Consider the following 16,944-nt stretch of genomic DNA (forward strand, 5'->3'; position numbering starts at 1 on the left):
GTTGCCACTTTTTCCCCTGGAGGAGACTGCACCCTTTTTGTAAGCATGCCTCAGCTGCCGTCCCACCCAAGTCCACGGGTGGAGCTCCCATCCAGTTTTCAGGCTCGGCCGTCCGACGGAGGGAACTGGGGTGGGAAGGCGTTGGGCTCTGTATCTTCAGTCCGTCCTCATGAAGTTGCGACGATACGAAGACCGCAGTCACGGTGCTGAGAGACGAAATGACAGTGGCAGGCACCAGGGTTCCAGTATGGAGAAAAATGGGGGGAATGAGCAATAGACAGCCCAGGAGGACTGAACAGAAAGCGAGGTGGCCACGGAAGCAGAGGAGGAAGAAGCCACGAGAGCATTTATTGAGTGCTGGTTGTTGTCTCAGGCACGTGCAACATCTTTGACACCTGTTACCGCATTTACTTCTCAGCAGATCTCTGAGCTAGGGTTTATCGTGCCTGCTTCACAGAGGAGGAGACACAGCACGGAGAGGGTGACAGGTTGCTCAAGCCTCCTCAGTTGGTAAGAAGGTAGAATGAGGCAGAGCCGTGGAGGGACGGGGTACCTGATGGCGGCCCTGGCAGGGTCCCTGCCAGGCAGGCTGGCCTGAGTCTGCTGATCCGGGTGACCGAGGAATGTGACAGAGGTCAGCTCCACGGTCTGGCTCCTGAGGCGTGACTTGGTTCCAGAACTTCTTTTTCCCATTCCATTGCCTTTATGCCAAACAACATGAAGTCATGCTTGCAGCTGCTTCCTCCCAGTAGGAACGGGTGTGGGAACCCACGCTTATGGTGGTGGAAGGTAAAAACGGAGCTCTTTCGCATGCTGACTGGAACAGTTTTGGGAGGCAGGAGAGCCCCTCTCATGTCTTGGTTCCGATGCCACAGGGAGCCCATTTTCTTGGTGGCTTCTTGGATCTGTCAGGGAATCAAGTGTCAGGAACCACGAGGGCCCAGCACCGCCTTGAATCGTGGGCCCTGGTGTATTGAGAGGAGCTCTCTGTCTGTGGGTGATTATCTCATGAGGGTGACAGAGCTCACATCATTTGTAATGAAAAATCCTAAACACATATTATTAGTTTTATTTCTAACACAAGACCACATAAGTATTCTGTTTGCTAAAATTGATATTTATTTAATAATTCTGTCTTTCCGATGGATTTAATAGGGGTTGAGCTGTTGTGGTAGTTGATGGTTTAGTTCTGTGCACGAGATGGAGGAGAAATGGCACATTTTTGAGCTATGATTATTCTATTTTACAGAAGTTGCTCCTGTAGTTTGAGTTTATATCAGATTCACGCATGTAAAAATACATTTCTAAATTTCTTCTTTTAAGTGTTTTCTTACTTGGCTGCTCTTTTCCTGAGAATCAGTGTAAATTTTGGGAGCAGTGGAATATTATTGTTTCCCACATTTTTTAATCTAGTAGAGAATTTTTTTTAGGAAGACACCAAAAATCTGATTACAAAATCATATAGGGTAGAATATGGTACATTTCTAACCCAGCCCCCCCACCCCCAGTAGCAGTAGGGCAATGACCTCAAATGACTTTTGACTGAAGTGAAAATCTTTGACAATTCCAACAGAGCTGATTAATACCTTTCATGTACATGAAAGAATTAGGATGTCCTAGTTTGGGATTAGACTTAATGGTGCAAAATAAACTCTAAAGAATCTAGTCCCCTTTTTTTCTGCATACTCTGCCATGTAGATGGGAAACCTCTGCTGTAGACCAGTTCTAGAAGGTTAACTGTGAGAGTTTGACGTCGGCGGCTTCACTGTGACCACTTTTAGACAGGACAATGGTGACTCCTATAATCAGCCAACTGGGTTCATACAGTTCTGAGTCTTTTGTTCTTAAGCTGAGTAAATAATGCTTTGCATTCCAGCCCTTTATTTAATGTCATCAATAGCATACCTCAAGACCACTTTTTTGGCAGCGTGTTAATGAATGTTTTGTTGAACCCTTTTCATTTATTAAGGACTGAGATATCTGATTTAATCTCAGTGGTGCTTAAAATAAACTTCTGTGGCTACTTTTATTCAAGCCCTTATTTGAAAGCTATTCTTATAGGCAGGCCCAGAGCTAAAAGATTCCTGGCTTGTTGGCCAAGGGCTGGCTGAGCGCGGGGTCACATTCGGGAGCCATTGTCAGGTTTCTTGGACTTGATTTCTGGCTTACTGCTCTCTGCACAGTCTAGATGGTCGGTGGATTTCAGTTCAGTTATTTGCACAGGTTTTCTGATTAAATAATTGGTCGAATGTGTTCCTTGGATGATAAGTTCCTTCGGTCAGGAGAGACCAGAGTCTTGGGAGGATTTGGACGTCCCCCTCTGTGCCCTCTGTATTCAGTGCAGGACTCCTTGGGCTGCAGGGTGAAGGGCGTGCCAGGGACCATCTTGGGCTCCACGAAGTGCCTATAGAGCTAAGCCAGCGGTTTTTGGAAGTTTCTAGCTCTTACGGTTTTCTTTTTCTTCTTTCCTTCTTTAGGATTGCCTTGTAGCAGAAATGGAGGATAAAGTTTTAACTGTAGTAAGTATACCTTTTAAAAGTTACTGTAAAATTCCTTTCCCCAAACCAGTGGTACTCACATCAATTCAAGCAAAAGCTCTGTGGCTAATTCCTTCAGGATATACTTTGAAATATTGGCTTTTTGGGAGTTGAGTCTATTAATTTAGGTCGAAAGGGAAGAATAAAAGTTATTTAATAACAAGAAAATGACTGCTGTGAAAATGCCTGTGCTTGCTTGGGTAATGGGGGTCTCTGTCTCCTCCGAACATTTCATTAGGTACAATTATACTTAAATTACTAGCTAGCCTGTTAATCAAGGGTACACTGATCTGCAGATTTCACTTTAGGAACATTTTGATTAAAAAAAAAATCCTTGGCAAAAACCTTATGGGGGGGGATGTGCTGTGATTGTTTAAAGAGATTTTGTGACTATTCATCATCGCTTCCTCCCTTTGACATAAGCTGGCCTGTGCTCTTTTGATAAGGCCTTCCTCCCACTGATGTTGAGGAATTTAGCAGTGAAATGGCTATAAATATATTTTCCATAAATAGGGAGTCTAAACAAATTGGGGGAACGTAAGAAGTGTCACTTCTTGGATTCTCCTCCTTGGAAAAAAAAAAAATCCCTCTTTGGAATTTCCTGATTTCTTTGGTGGCTAAATTTTGAAAGGTTAGATGAATCTGACTGGAGGAAACCACCACACGTAACCACGGTTATTTCTACGTGGAGACCACTTCCTAGGGATCCTCATGTCTCAAAAATTTTACCTTGTCAACGTTCGGGGTCAGAGAATGTGAGCCGTCACTCAAAAGATCATACACCCTAAATGTAAAGCACAAATCTATGTATCTCCTAGATGGTAACAGGAGAAAATCAACGTTGACCTTGTGTTTACCGATAAGTTTTTAGATACAATACCAAGACAGAATCCATGAAAGAAAAGCTGATAACATAGCTCTCCTTGAAATGGAACACTGTGCTCCATGAAATGCGGTGTTAAGAGGATGAAAAGACAAGCCACAGAGTGGGAACGAGTATTTTTAAAACACATATTAGATCTTTATCTAATAAAGATAGATACAATATCTTTAGATAATAGATAATAAAATATAATACAATAAATAACTTGTATCCAAAATATACAAAGAACTGTTAAAACTCAATAATAAGAATATTTTAAAAACCCAGTTAAAAAGTGGGCAAAAGATCTGAACGGAAGCCTCACCAAAGAAGATGGGCATTTGATAAATAAGTATAGGGAACAGTGTTCAACGTCCTGTTTCGTTAGGGAATTGAAAAATAAAACAATAGTGAGATGCCACTACACACCTACTAGAATAACTGAAGTTGACACCACCAAATGCTGGCAAGGGTTGGAGCAGTAGGAGCTCTTGTTCATTGCTGGTGGGAAAGCTACAGCCCTTTTGGAAGACTCCGTGGCAGTTTCCTTACAAAACTAAGCATACTCTTACCCTGTGATCTAGCAGTTAAACCCCTGGGTATTTACCTGACCACAAAAACCTATACAGAATGTTATCACAGCTTTGTTCGTTATTGCCAAAACTTGGAAGCAGCCAAGATGTCCTCCAGTAGGTGACGATATAAACTGGCACATCCAGGCAATATTATGAATAATATTCAATATTATTCATAAAAAGAAATGATCTATAAAGCCATGGAAAGATAGGGAGGAAACTTAACATGTGCATTATTAAGGGAAAGAAGCCAATCTGAAAAGTCTACATACCGTATGATTCTAATTATTTGACATTCTGGAAGAGGCCAAACCGCAGAGACAGTAAACAGATCAGTGATTGCCAAGGGCTCATTGTGGGGAGGGCGGGAGAGGGGGAGCAGGGGTTTTTAGGTAGTGAAACTAGTGTGTAAGGTACTATAGTGGTGGATACATGACATTATGTGTTTGTCAAAACCCGTAGAACTGTACACCACAAGGAGTGAACCCTAATGGAAACTGTGGACTTTTTGTTGATAATAAGGTACCAGTTTTGGTTCATCGGTTGTAACAGATGTACCGTACTAATGCAAAATGTTTTTCTATCTTGTTCCTTATTAGCCATGTTATAGCTGTTATTGGAAGTTGTGTTGGGGTAGGGAAGGAAGTATAGAGAAACCCTGTACTTTATGCTCAGTTTTTCTGTAAACCTAAAAGTGTTTTAAAAAGAAAATCTATTTAAAAAAAAAAGCAGTTGCAGACAAAACTTTTAGCCTTGTGAGTATTTGATATGCCCGGAATGTGAGGGATCGCTAAGACACCATGCAGATGGCTGGGAAGAGGGGATTCTCCTTCACCGCCAAGTGGGGTGTTTCTGTACAGTCTCTGCTCTTGAGTGGCCGTAATTCTTGGAAGAGCTGCACTCTTTGAACAAAGTGGCACCATTTCCAGGGATTGCAAATACGAAGTCCAAATGCCTTGGCTTCATGGAGTAGTGTTATTAAAACGATTGCGGACCGGAGCTGGAGATTGTAGGGGAAGTGCATTTCTTTAAAATTCAGCTTGGTTAATGATTGGTTAATGATTGAAACTTTCCTATTTGCCTCTCCAACTCCAGGTCAAGGTTTTAAACGGCATCTGTGACAAAACAATACGATCTACTACGGATCCTGTTATGAGCCAGTGTGCGTGTCTGGAGGAGGTCCACTTGCCAAACGTTAAACCTGGGGAAGGCCTGGTAAGAATTCTAGAGACACTGTTTTCTTTTTTTTTAAAAAATTCATTTATTTATTTGAGAGAGAGAGATTGAGAGAACAAGTGGGGGGAGGGGCAGACGGAGAAGCAGACTTGGGAGCCTGATGTCAGACTTGATCCCAGGACCCGGGGATCATGACCTGAGGCAAAGGCAGATGCTTAACTGACAGAGCCACACAGGTGCCCAAACCACTTGTTTTCTTTTCAAATAGTAACATATCGCCATTTATTAAAGTTTTTTTTCTCATTCCTTATTGCTTTTACTATGATTCTGAATAGAATTAACGTAGATTGTCTTCCATTATGTAGTTAGGAATTTGCCATCTTGAACTGTTGATATGTTTTATGTCTTCAAAGTATAAAAATAAATACAGTTTTTAAACTGTATTCTCATATCTTGAAGGAATTGTCTTAACAGTTTTATTTTTAGGACTTAGCCATGCAAGGAGGTATAAAACATTTACACAAAGGAAAGATGGTCTCTGGGTACAAAACGACATCTGCTCTGAAAGTCTGTATTAGCGCTTAGGACGAATGTGAGAAGAGACGGTGGAAGGAAATGATTTCATAAAAAAAAGTTCAGAAATGTTTCCTAAGTGCTGTATGAGCCCTGTACTACCAGGCCCTGAGCATACAAACAGGTAGATCCCTGGCTACCTGGATCCCTGCCTCGATACCTGGATCTTCCAGTACCTTGCACGCATCGGGTACGATTCATTTGCTGAGATTTAAGTGGAGGCTCCTCGATGAGCTTCTCAAGGCTGTGGGTTTGAGAGAGCTGGGTTTCTTCATCTGTCAGAAGTGAACGGTAATAATTAGTGCCTCACAGAGTTGTCGAAAGTGTTAAATTAGATGAGGGGTGCTGGGTGTCAGCTGCTGGATGCATCGTTCCCGTGCAGTCATTGGTGGAGGTGCTGATGCTGGCACCGATGAGGAGGAGGAGGAGGAGGGGGAGGAGGGGGAGGAGGAAGGCCTAGTGTGTAGGTAGTTGTGCGGGAGACACCAAGCAGCCTCTGCTCTCAGGAAAGCAAAAATCAACCAAATATCGACAAGTTCACAGTCTTAGTATGTAGAAATATGCATGTAGAGGCTTCTCGGCTTCAGAGTAAATGATGGATTATAGTAGACTAATCAGGGAAGACTTCCTGGAGGTGAGTTTATAGTTACGGCTCAAAGCACAGAAATGTCCCAAGTGGGCAGAAGTGGACTTGCTGTTTCAGATGGTAAAGTTACATAAGCAAATGCTTTGGAAGGAGGAGTCCCATAGATCGGGAGAAGCGGATTCCTCTGTGAATGAAAGAAACAGGAAAGGAGAGGAATGGGGAGACCCTTGAAGGTGTTAGCATTTGACGAGGTTCTCATTACAGAGTGGTGTAGGTAGCTGAGCAGGGCAAGTCCAGGGTCAAAATGATTTCTGAGGAAGATCTGTGTTATTGCAAATTCGATACCAGAGTGAGCACTACTCTTTGCCCAGTCAACTTTTTGCTCTTTCCCCCCATCTTATAAAATTTTAATAAAAATGTTTTATATGTGATACATCAAACAGTGGAAATGTTTCCTCCATGGTGTGGTATTTGCCTGTGAGTTTGCTAACCAGGCCTGTCGGGGCGCAGGGTAGGGGGGCGTATTTGTCTTTACACTTCCCTTAAAATGGAGGGGTGCCTGTTTCTCATTTATTCCCTATGTTGCTTAATAATCTTTGCTCATATATCCTGGTCTGGGTTGTTAGTGGCTTAAACAAGTCACCCACAATGACTGCTGATCCCCCATTTATCTGGATATATTATGTCACCAGACAAAGAGATGGTCAGGAGAAAACAGTCCTTGTTTGAAATGCCTCATTCATTCCGCAGGTCTGAGAAGGTGCCTTTCGAGTCCCCAGAGTTATGGCAAAATTCTCTGTGCCCAGTACACAAATTATAATACCAGAGAGATCCGGCTCCTGATTTCTTTCATGAGTGTTTCCCTTTGTTAGCTCCCCTTGACTGCTCCTTGGATCTGGTTTCCCAGTGTTTCAGGCGGCTTAGAAATGAGCGTTGTTCTGAAGGGATTGCCTTTAATGTTTTATAAGATGAAGTCTCCCTGGCGGCTGTGTTTCTGAATGTTGGAGTAATGAGTTAATATGTTTGTGACTCACTCTAGGGCATGTACATCAAATCAACCTATGATGGATTGCACGTGATTACTGGAACCACAGAGAACGTAAGTGTGCATGTCCGTTAAATGCAAAAGCTATTGTGTGTTTAAACAAATGTGACACACGGTCCCTATACTTTGTGTTCAAACGTGTGCATCCTATTTCATTATCTGCAGTGAGAGCGTGGGTGCTGTTTTGTTTATTTCTGTTGCTAGCATTCTGCTTATCACCAGCTGTTGGAAATTTATTATTTAAATTGTCTTTTATTGCTGTTGTTCACATACCTTCCCCAGTTTTTACCCCCCATCCTTGTTAGTTATTCCTTTTGCACCCTGGAAGTGTTAACCTGTGTGTCTAGAAACAGTGATCTCTTTATGGTTGAAAACCACTCTTACAAGAACTGCAATTAGTAGCCATGTGTGTAAAATACAGTTTGTTGTTGTTGTTGTTGTTGTTTAATGGAATTTAGATGTATCACCAAAGCAGCTATTTTGGGATTTTTACACAATGTAGATTCTTTTTATAGAGTTGTGTTTTGTAATATTTGGCATGATATTGAAATTTAGTCCCCCCCGCCCCGATCTTTTGAATAGAAAAAGCAGGGCTGCTTCTACTGTGAGAGTCTTTGTACACTGTTAACTTCCTTTGGAAATGCTGCTCCATGAAAGGTTTTTCTTGAGCCCCTCAAACATTTTGAATTTGTAAAAAGTAGAGCTAATTGAATGCTTTCTTTTTGCAACCTACAATATGGCTAGTTTTTGATGACATTGATGTGAAGCTAAAAATGTTTGAATAGCTTCCTGGATCTGTATGAAAGATGCATGTGTCTGTGGCACTGATCTGCTATTTAATCACCGAGACAAGAGGAAATAATTCCTCAAAATAGAAGAAATTTGGTAACTCCTTCTCTAATCTGGTGGAAATACGTATTGAATTTTGAACTTGAGCTGCTGGGTCTTTTGATAAAATAAAATGGCATGATCTTTCATGAGGGTTTGTGACACAAGCTTGATTTTTGTAGCAAGAAAGAAATGACATTGCTGAAGGCAGTCAGAGAATTTTAAATATGGTGTGCAGTTCTGGCAGAGGAGTGAGTAGAAGATGGTGGGGTCGTTCAGCCTCCTTTGTTGAGCTACCGTGAAAATGCACTGCAGAGCGATAGGAATTTTTATAGCACATCACCTGATAGGCAATAACAGCACGGGAGGTTCTGCTTGTAGGTCAGGGATGGTGCGGAAGAGAAAACGCATAACTCCTTACCTGGTTCATCCCTCATTCTTGTCAGAGGCTTGGCGTATGTCAGCTCAACCAGCACAAGAACATACTCGTGTACCACTCAGTGCATTGTTTGGGAGTCGGATGGATTCAGAGGGACGGTGAAGGTCATTTCAGTTTTTAGAAAGTGGAAGTTTTGTGTCCAGCAATTTGGTGATTGCATTGTTTAACCGCTAGTCCTGTGTGGTTGCAGACTCTCACTGGTCTTCCCAAAGCAGTTTTCATCTTGGATAAACGTGTAGGTCGCTATCCTATTACTACCAAAAGGCACACAGATTTCTCCTCTTCAGACCACCCCCTATCCTTTGGTTTTAAGGATGACAGTTGAGTCAGAGACGAAACAAGCTGCTTTTGAATGAAGTGAATGTTAACTGCAAGGGTACATCTCCTAGAATTCCTACAGACTCAGTAAGCCTGGAAGAGAGATTCGGGGTTTACCTGGATGTAGTTGATCCCATACGGAAGACTATACAGAAGCCATCTTAGAGACAGGTGGTTTCCATCTTGTTAAAGATCAAAAAAGAGAAAATTTGTCTTATTCCATCTGGCCGTCCATTTGAGAATGTCGCTCATTCTTTTCAGTCATTGAGCTTGTGTTCACTGAGTACTTGGAATGTGCTAAGCACTTGCTAGATCTTACAGATGTGGGTGGGAAACTAGAGAAGAGCCTACTTCTCAAGGGCTTAATCTGGGTATTTTACCCTAAATGCTGGATATTTTATACTTAAATGGCAGTAGAAAATGCCAGCTGCCAGCTCTGGGACAGCCTTCCAGCTAGCACTTAAGGTTGTTGTGACTTTCAAATCAAAATGTTGGTTAGTATGTATGAATGAGAGAGTACGAGCAGGGGCAGGGGCAGAGGGAGAGGAAGAGAGAGAATCTCAAGCAGACTCATGCTGAGCCCAGAAGCTGACACAGGGCCCAAGATCATGACCTGAGCCGAAGTCAAGGGTCCAATGCTCAACCGACTGAGCCACCCAGGCGCTCCCAGAATCAGAATGTTTTTGTGGAAGCCTAGTGTGGTGGGTGGTAGTGGGTGGAAATCACCCATTGCATTCCCTATGTTTATCTTGGACTCCAGGGTGAAGCAATGATATCAGGTCATCTTAGGCCTCCAGTCCATTTTGGGGTGAGGTTACCTGAGAAGTCAGGCTCATTCCAAAGTCAGCCTAATAGTATCTAGTGATTCTCTATACTTCTTTTTTGATGTTGTTCAGCACCTTGACAGGATCCCATCCTTACTTCTGTTCCCCACCTCTGAGATGATGTGGGAATTAGATTAGCCTCTGAAGAATGGATGTGTTCTTCTCCAGGTCATCACCCTTCTGCAGAAAACCAGAACAAGCATCATTTTTCAGTAGTCTGGTCATGGTGAAGACAGGCAAGAGTCACTGCCCCAGGGAGAATTTTGGTATCAAGCTCTCTCTTTACGGGTGTTCTGCCCAACACATCTCTTAATCACCTGGTAGAACATTTGAGAAATGAATGCATGAGGAAGGAAAGTCAATTCAGGACATTTAGGCTTGGTCTTTAAGGTTGCACATCCATAAACAAGAACTTCCTAGCCTCAGGGTTGTCTTTTATAAAGTGAAGCTTACCTTAAATGAATCCCGAGCCAGGAAGCTTATCTGAGCTGGACTGATTCTGCTCGGACTTGCAGAATTGGTCTATAACTGTGGGTTAAGCATCTGAGATGCAGGGGCAAAAAGGAACCTAGACACATTCACTTTTTTTCTTTAAGTGCCCCTAGAGAAAGAGATTTGAGGTAGACCATCTCCCTGCGGTACCCACAGTGCAGGTCTCTCAGGGAAGGCACTGCTGGTTGTCGTGGTGGCAGGTTAAATGTTTTGAAAAATAACTCTCAGTTACCTGTGCCTTGCATTGGATCTAGATACATCAGAGGGACTGTTTCTACAGTTTAGTGTTGCTTGCTCATTTCTCGTTGAGGTGAGCCCAACAGTTGAGTAAGAAGATTCAGCCAAGAGTGTCTTGGGTTTGGTTGCTGCCCTCCTGACCATGTTCAGAGGTGCTGTTTTATTTTGAAAAATAATTATAAATATGTCTGAAGATTCAGTTACATAAGTTACCAAATAAAATACTCTGGCCTAGATAACGTTAGATTGTAATTTGAAATCAAGGGTTTATCCTTTTCTTCACTTTTGCTTATAGAAGATACCTTAAACATAGAATGCGCTAGTTTCATGAATTGAACAGAAAATTGTGGAAAATTTTTTGACAAATAGATTATATCTAGATATTTATATGCACACACATATATGTGAAGATTTGTAGCAAAGTATTTGGGGGAATCAAAATCTGGACTTTGGATACTGAAAACACATTCATTTTGAATTCAACCTGAAAATGACAAAAATTTAAATTCGCTTTCTCTGAAGAAGTACATTTTCTATTGTCACCATCTTTCTATGCTAATAGCATTGTGATAGTGTGTAAAATGAGGTTGAGTAGACAAGATTTTGTTTTCATAATTACTTAAATGGAGACGGGATGTGACCTTGTTACAGTGACGGTGTTTATGTGTTAAGCAGTTGGTCCTCTTTTACAAGATTAATTTTTTAAGATTTTTTTTTTATTTATTTATTCGACAGAGATAGAAACAGCCAGTGAGAGAGGGAACACAAGCAGGGGGAGTGGGAGAGGAAGAAGCAGGCTCATAGCGGAGGAGCCTGTTGTGGGGCTCGATCCCATAACGCCGGGATCACGCCCTGAGCCAAAGGCAGACACTTAACCGCTGTGCCACCCAGGCGCCCCTTACAAGATTAATTTTGATAGGGATCTAAATGAGGTATTTTTCAGATGAACCAAAGGCTTTTTTATTAGTTTGCTGTGTCGACAGCATGTCCTACTCTTCCTGATGGGTTAGATGAACCCGCTGTTGTAACTGACGGGTGGTCTGGACCAGCCAACCACTCATCAAGTGGGAACACAAGTGCGCATCCCCATGCCAGGCTACGCAGACAATGGGATTGTCTCATAAGTGCACTGTGTGATAGTTATTGAAGAAATTATATTTCCCTTGCTCGTTGTCTGCAGAAGAAAGAAGGAGAAAGAAATAGAAGATTTAAAAAATAAGACAAGTCTCTGTGTTTGTTCCTAATAGTCTCCTGCGGACAGATCTCAGAAGATTCATGCTGGTGATGAAGTCATTCAGGTTAATCAGCAGACTGTGGTGAGTTTGTTTATTGAGACTTCAGACTTTTAATATTCCCTTCTAGAACTAAATCCAAAGCCAGTTTTCTGGAATTTTTTAAATTTGCGATTTCTATCCAATTTTCCGTAGTTTTAAGTAGTGCTAAGATGAACATACTGGTGTCTCTTTATTTGCTCACAGCTGATTTCCTTGAAATAAATTCATAGATTTGATTTTCCATAATTCACAAGTGAGTGCCTTCTCCTCATTTTCTTTCTTTGAAGGTGGGATGGCAGCTAAAAAATCTAGTGAGGAAATTGAGAGAGAACCCGACAGGAGTCGTCTTACTGCTTAAGAAGCGCCCCACAGGCTCTTTCAACTTCACCCCTGCCCCCCTGAAAAACCTCCGGTGGAGACCGCCCCTGGTGCAGGTACCCATTATTCGTCGTAACCCTTTCCCTGACCTCAGAGCGCGAACCATGTTGAGGATCGGATTTGTCTCCAAAAAGAACAGTTACCATTTGAAGGTGATTGGTCTCAGGAGTTTGTGTATACAGGCTCATTCTCTAGTCCTCCTTCTGTGAAAGTCCACATTCTAGATCTTGCACTGAACAGTGTGGCAGCCACACTAGCCACCTGGTGTGACTAGTCACCACAGTGACTAATTAAAATGAAAAATCTGGTGCCTCATCCTGGTGAGCCACATTTCTGCGGCTTGGTGGCCTCGGCTGGTTAGCAGCTGCCGTCACTGCAGAGCGTTCACTCTGGTCCTTCTCCCCTCTCCTTGCAAGCACATCTGACGGTACAGTTTGAGCAGTAACCCTGGGGAGACCGTACGGGGTGGGGTCCTGAGCAGCAGTTTGCCAAGGCAGGACAGTGGGAGTAATCCACGCAGTGGGGAGTGGTGTCACTGCATTGTTTAGTTCAGAACTGGGGTGATACAGTCAAAAGCACACCAGTTTACAGTATCGTGTCGTAAAGTATTGTGTTAATTCTGTACGAACAGTATACTCCTTTATTGCCTACACCTGGGTGGACTGTGCTCAGGGACCAAACCCCCTCCTGATACCATTGGTCCTTAGTGTTTATTTCTTAAATCATGAATAAAAAGCAATGACATGTTAATGCCCTTTTTTAAGGTTGAGATTGTAATTTATATGGAACTGTCTGCGATTTTACTGTACATCTTTAAATGGAAGGAATGGTGGTCTTCTCAGGCTATCAATTTGGACCCTTTGTGATGCATAGAGCATTGGAAATACACCTCCATGTGTACCTTAATGGGAGGGGTGTTAAATAAATAAAAGGATATGGAGTAAGGAGGGGCACATAATTAAAATCACTTCTTAAATAATAACTGATTAATACATGATTTATAAGTCAGTTCTTATAAATAACTATCTCTTAAATAATGATAATACCAGTCACATCCCAACTGTGACGGGGCAGTTCCAGTGAAAGACTCATGTTAAGTGGTCATTTGGAAGAAGCACAAAAAAGACTGACAAAGCAGCACAGCATAGAGTTAGGCGGGGGGGGGGGGGGGGGGGGGGGCTTGGAGTTAAACTTCTTAAGTTCAAATCCCAGCTCTGCCACTTATTAGCTGTGGGACCTCTGATAAAGTATTTAATCTTTCTAAACCTCACTCCTAATTATTAGTATTTACTGTGAGAAAACGCTGGGGCAGCTGTGTGGCTCAGTCAGTTAGGCATCTACCTTTGGCTCAGGTCATGATCCCAGGGTCCTGGGACTGAGCCCCACATCAGGCTCCCTGCTCAGTGGGGAGTCCACTTCTCCCTCTCCCTCCCCTGCTCCCCCCACTCCTGCTCTCTCTCACGCATGCTCTCTCTCTCTCAAATAAAATCTTTTAAAAAAAGGAAAGAAAAGGCTTTGGGCTAAGGAATGAGGAAGGCAAGCAAGGCAGGTGTGAACTGTGACAGTGACCCTGGCTGGTGATACCAGTGACAGAAATTAGAGAGTCAGGAAAGGCAGAAATGGTGGGTCTTTTGAGCTTCACTGGGTTCGACGTGAGGGAGGAAGAGTCACGTGGCTGTGTTCAGCTAAGTACAGGCTAGAGTTCATCCCTTAACCTCTGGAAATTCACTTAGGAAGGGCATGCCCCCTCCTCTCTGGCTTTGTCCACCTTCCTGCCACGTCCCACTGTCTGTGCAGTTCTGGGGAGCAAATGGCGGTGAGGGAGGAGACACCTAGTTTTGCTTCTGACCCAGGGAGAGAACCACCGTCACAACCGAGAGGCCGTTTTTACAGCTTAGCTGCCATGTGTTCTCACGATGCATCCAGGCTATTTTCAGAATGTGAACTCTGGAACACCGACGCTCCCTGGGCATTGCTGGGTGTCATCCTCCAGGCTTCATGCCTGGGCACCCACCTCTTGTGGGAGGGAGCTTCTTTCCTTCTTATCAGCATCATTAATGTTGCCTGTCCCTGAAAAGGTGTCATCGCTCTGTTTTTAGGCCCCCGTCCTGGTAAACGGGAGTTACTTTACGGACGGCACCACCCATGTTGGAGTCTTTGGAGAGTGCCTACTTTGTGCCGGTGCCCTACTTTACTTTTGCTGACGCTTGTGGGCCTGCCTCCTGGTCCGGTGTTTTCAGACATTGTTCAAGATTGACGGATTGAGGTGTTAATCAATTCATATTGAGTCAAGTTGACTGTGTTAGTGGCCAACATCCAGGTTGTAGGGATGATGTCACGGGAGACTAAAGACTAAGCCCCCATTTCTCTTGAGCCTCAGGGTCTCCCCCTAAAACAGGGCTGTCACTGTGAAGTACTGGCTATTCTAGTCCTTATAGCTCGTGGTCTCACTTCGGGGGGACTTTGGGGTCTTCGGTCACCATCTGGGCTAGTTAGGGTTTGAGGTGCCAGGGGCCAGGCACAGTTCTCATGTGGCACCCCCCACGGGCCGTCACCAGACATCTTCATGCCTCGACTCTGCGATTGCCTCTCATTTCCTTTACCAGCCAGAAAATGTGTCGTTAGTCTCTAGAAGAGATAAGATCTGAAAGTCTCACACAAGATTTTTTAAAATAGGTCCTTCGAGACCAATAATGTAATTAAAATTAAGCGGTAAGGATTTTAAAATTTTAAAATTAACTTGTATGGATGTGTGTATATATACTACTAAATCAAACAGCATAAGGTTGTGTACTTACCATGTGACAAGCAGTGTGCTAAGCCTGTGACATGTATTGTATCACTTTATTCACCCTGTGTGGGTACTGTTCTTGTCTCCATTTCTTCCTGTCTTATAAATGAGGAACAGAGAAGTTGAGTGGTTTGCCCAGAGATACACGGCTAATGAGAGCTATAGCCAGGATAGCAGCCGGATGGAGTCCCAAGCCCATGCTCCCAGTCTGGGATAGCATCGCTAGTGATGTGTGTGAACTAGCTCATTCAGTCTGCGCTGCAGCCCCACGTAAGGGGTACCGTCGGGATGGCTGCTTGAGGAGGAAGCTGAGGCATGGATATTTAAGTGATTTGCTCAGAGATAGAATTCAAACCTGGCTTCTAAGCCTCTACTACTACTACTACAACTACTACTACTTTTTTTAAGATTTATTTACTTATTTGAGAGAGAGAGTGAGAGCGAGTGCACGGGGGAGCAGGGGAGAAGGAAAGACAGAGAGACTCTTTCAAGCAGACTCCACACTGAGCACAGAGCCCGATGAAGAACTCGATCCCACAACCCATGCGATCGTGACCTGAGCCAAAACCAAGAGTCAGATGACCAACTGAACCACCTAGGCGCCCCCCACCCCCTACCTCCAGGCCTCTACTTCTTCCTATGCATCTAGTCTTTCAAAACTCCCAGTTAACTCTGAGTGTCTCAGAGACTACAAATTGAGTGTTGCTAATGGTTGTAAACACACGAATGACCTCGGCCCTCAGTGTTGGCTTTGAGGAAGGAGAGTTACCCAGGAATAATCTCTAAGTTCACCTCCGCCCTTTGCACTGGCCTCCGTTTCAGACCTCACCTCCACCCACCACAACCCAGTCCCCTGAAAGCACTATGGATACCTCGCTGAAGAAGGAGAAGCCAGCCATCCTGGATCTTTATATCCCTCCTCCACCGGCCGTTCCCTACTCTCCCCGGTACGTCAGTGTCCGTTCGTGGTGTGCATGCCCATGTCCTGTGCGTGGAGATTCTGAGTGGTGGTGTGAAGGCCATGAGGATTTTGAGGGCAGAAGTTGATGAACTCCAAGGTGACAGGGCTGTCTTCAAATTGCAGTTGTTTTAAAATGTGTGATCCTGGGAGTAGGGGTGGGAGGAATAGGTGTGTGTGGGGGGGTCCAGACTTTCAGTTACAAATTAAGAAGTTGTGGGATGTCACGTACAGCACCGTGATTATAGTTAACAATAATGTATTTTATAGTTGCAAGTTGCTGAGAGACATTTTAAAAGTTCTCATCACAAGAATAAAGAATTTGTAGCTATGGGAAGTGGTGGATGTTAACTAGACTTTTTGTGGTGATCATTTCACAATGTAGACACATATCAAGTCATTGTGTTACACACCTAAAACAAATGCAGTGTTATTTGCCAATTATATCTCAATAAAACTGGGGGGGAGATATGTGATCCTTTAGGGGGAAGTGTAGGAATGGATCCAGGCTTCATGGGTCTTAAAACTATGTAGCTTGGTGGGGAGGGGACTCTATGTAAAGAAAGCATGTGCTCTTGGGAATGCATTGTTTTAGCTCCTCCTGGAACATCAGAAGGGGCTGTTTGGGGGGTCCCTGAAGCTGAAGTTTGATTATGTATAATGTAAAATCATCTCTGGGGAGGAAGATAATAAATGTCTTTGTGCAGCAAGTTAAAGTTACAGTTTTATTTTGCAGGGAGAGTTGTGTTCTTCATAGGACTTCAAAAGTGTGAATGGAGGTGTGATATTCTGTATTTGTGCATGCATGTGTTTGTGTGTGTGTTAGAAATTCTAATAGAATAAATTCTTAATTGGTACATGGTATAATGAAGCTAGTCATATTAGCTGTTACATAGGGGATTATTTATGTGTGAAATATAGGCTTATTTATATCCGTTTACTTATTTACAGAGAGTTTGGCTCCTTTATTCGGCATACATTTAGTGAGTGTAGGGCCTGAATCACCGTCTTACACAAAACAGATGCACTTCTTACCCCCAGAGAACTGCCA

The 16,944-nt window shown here is 43.3% G+C and overlaps 1 protein-coding gene across 3 annotated transcripts in view; it reads left to right on the forward strand.

Moving 5' to 3' along the window:
• Positions 1 to 16,944, forward strand: part of CNKSR3 (CNKSR family member 3) — an 85,000-nt gene that overhangs the window by 61,175 nt on the left and 6,881 nt on the right. For all 3 annotated transcript variants that reach the window (XM_026505102.4, XM_044386441.3, XM_057310933.1), the window contains exons 5-10: positions 2,478 to 2,519; positions 5,070 to 5,189; positions 7,349 to 7,408; positions 11,740 to 11,808; positions 12,054 to 12,200; positions 15,758 to 15,882. In XM_026505102.4, the coding sequence (XP_026360887.2) occupies positions 2,478 to 2,519; positions 5,070 to 5,189; positions 7,349 to 7,408; positions 11,740 to 11,808; positions 12,054 to 12,200; positions 15,758 to 15,882 (563 nt within the window). The remainder of the gene's footprint in view (positions 1 to 2,477; positions 2,520 to 5,069; positions 5,190 to 7,348; positions 7,409 to 11,739; positions 11,809 to 12,053; positions 12,201 to 15,757; positions 15,883 to 16,944) is intronic.

Source organism: Ursus arctos, unplaced genomic scaffold, assembly GCF_023065955.2.
Source record: "Ursus arctos isolate Adak ecotype North America unplaced genomic scaffold, UrsArc2.0 scaffold_13, whole genome shotgun sequence".
Classification (NCBI taxonomy): Eukaryota; Metazoa; Chordata; class Mammalia; order Carnivora; family Ursidae; genus Ursus; species Ursus arctos.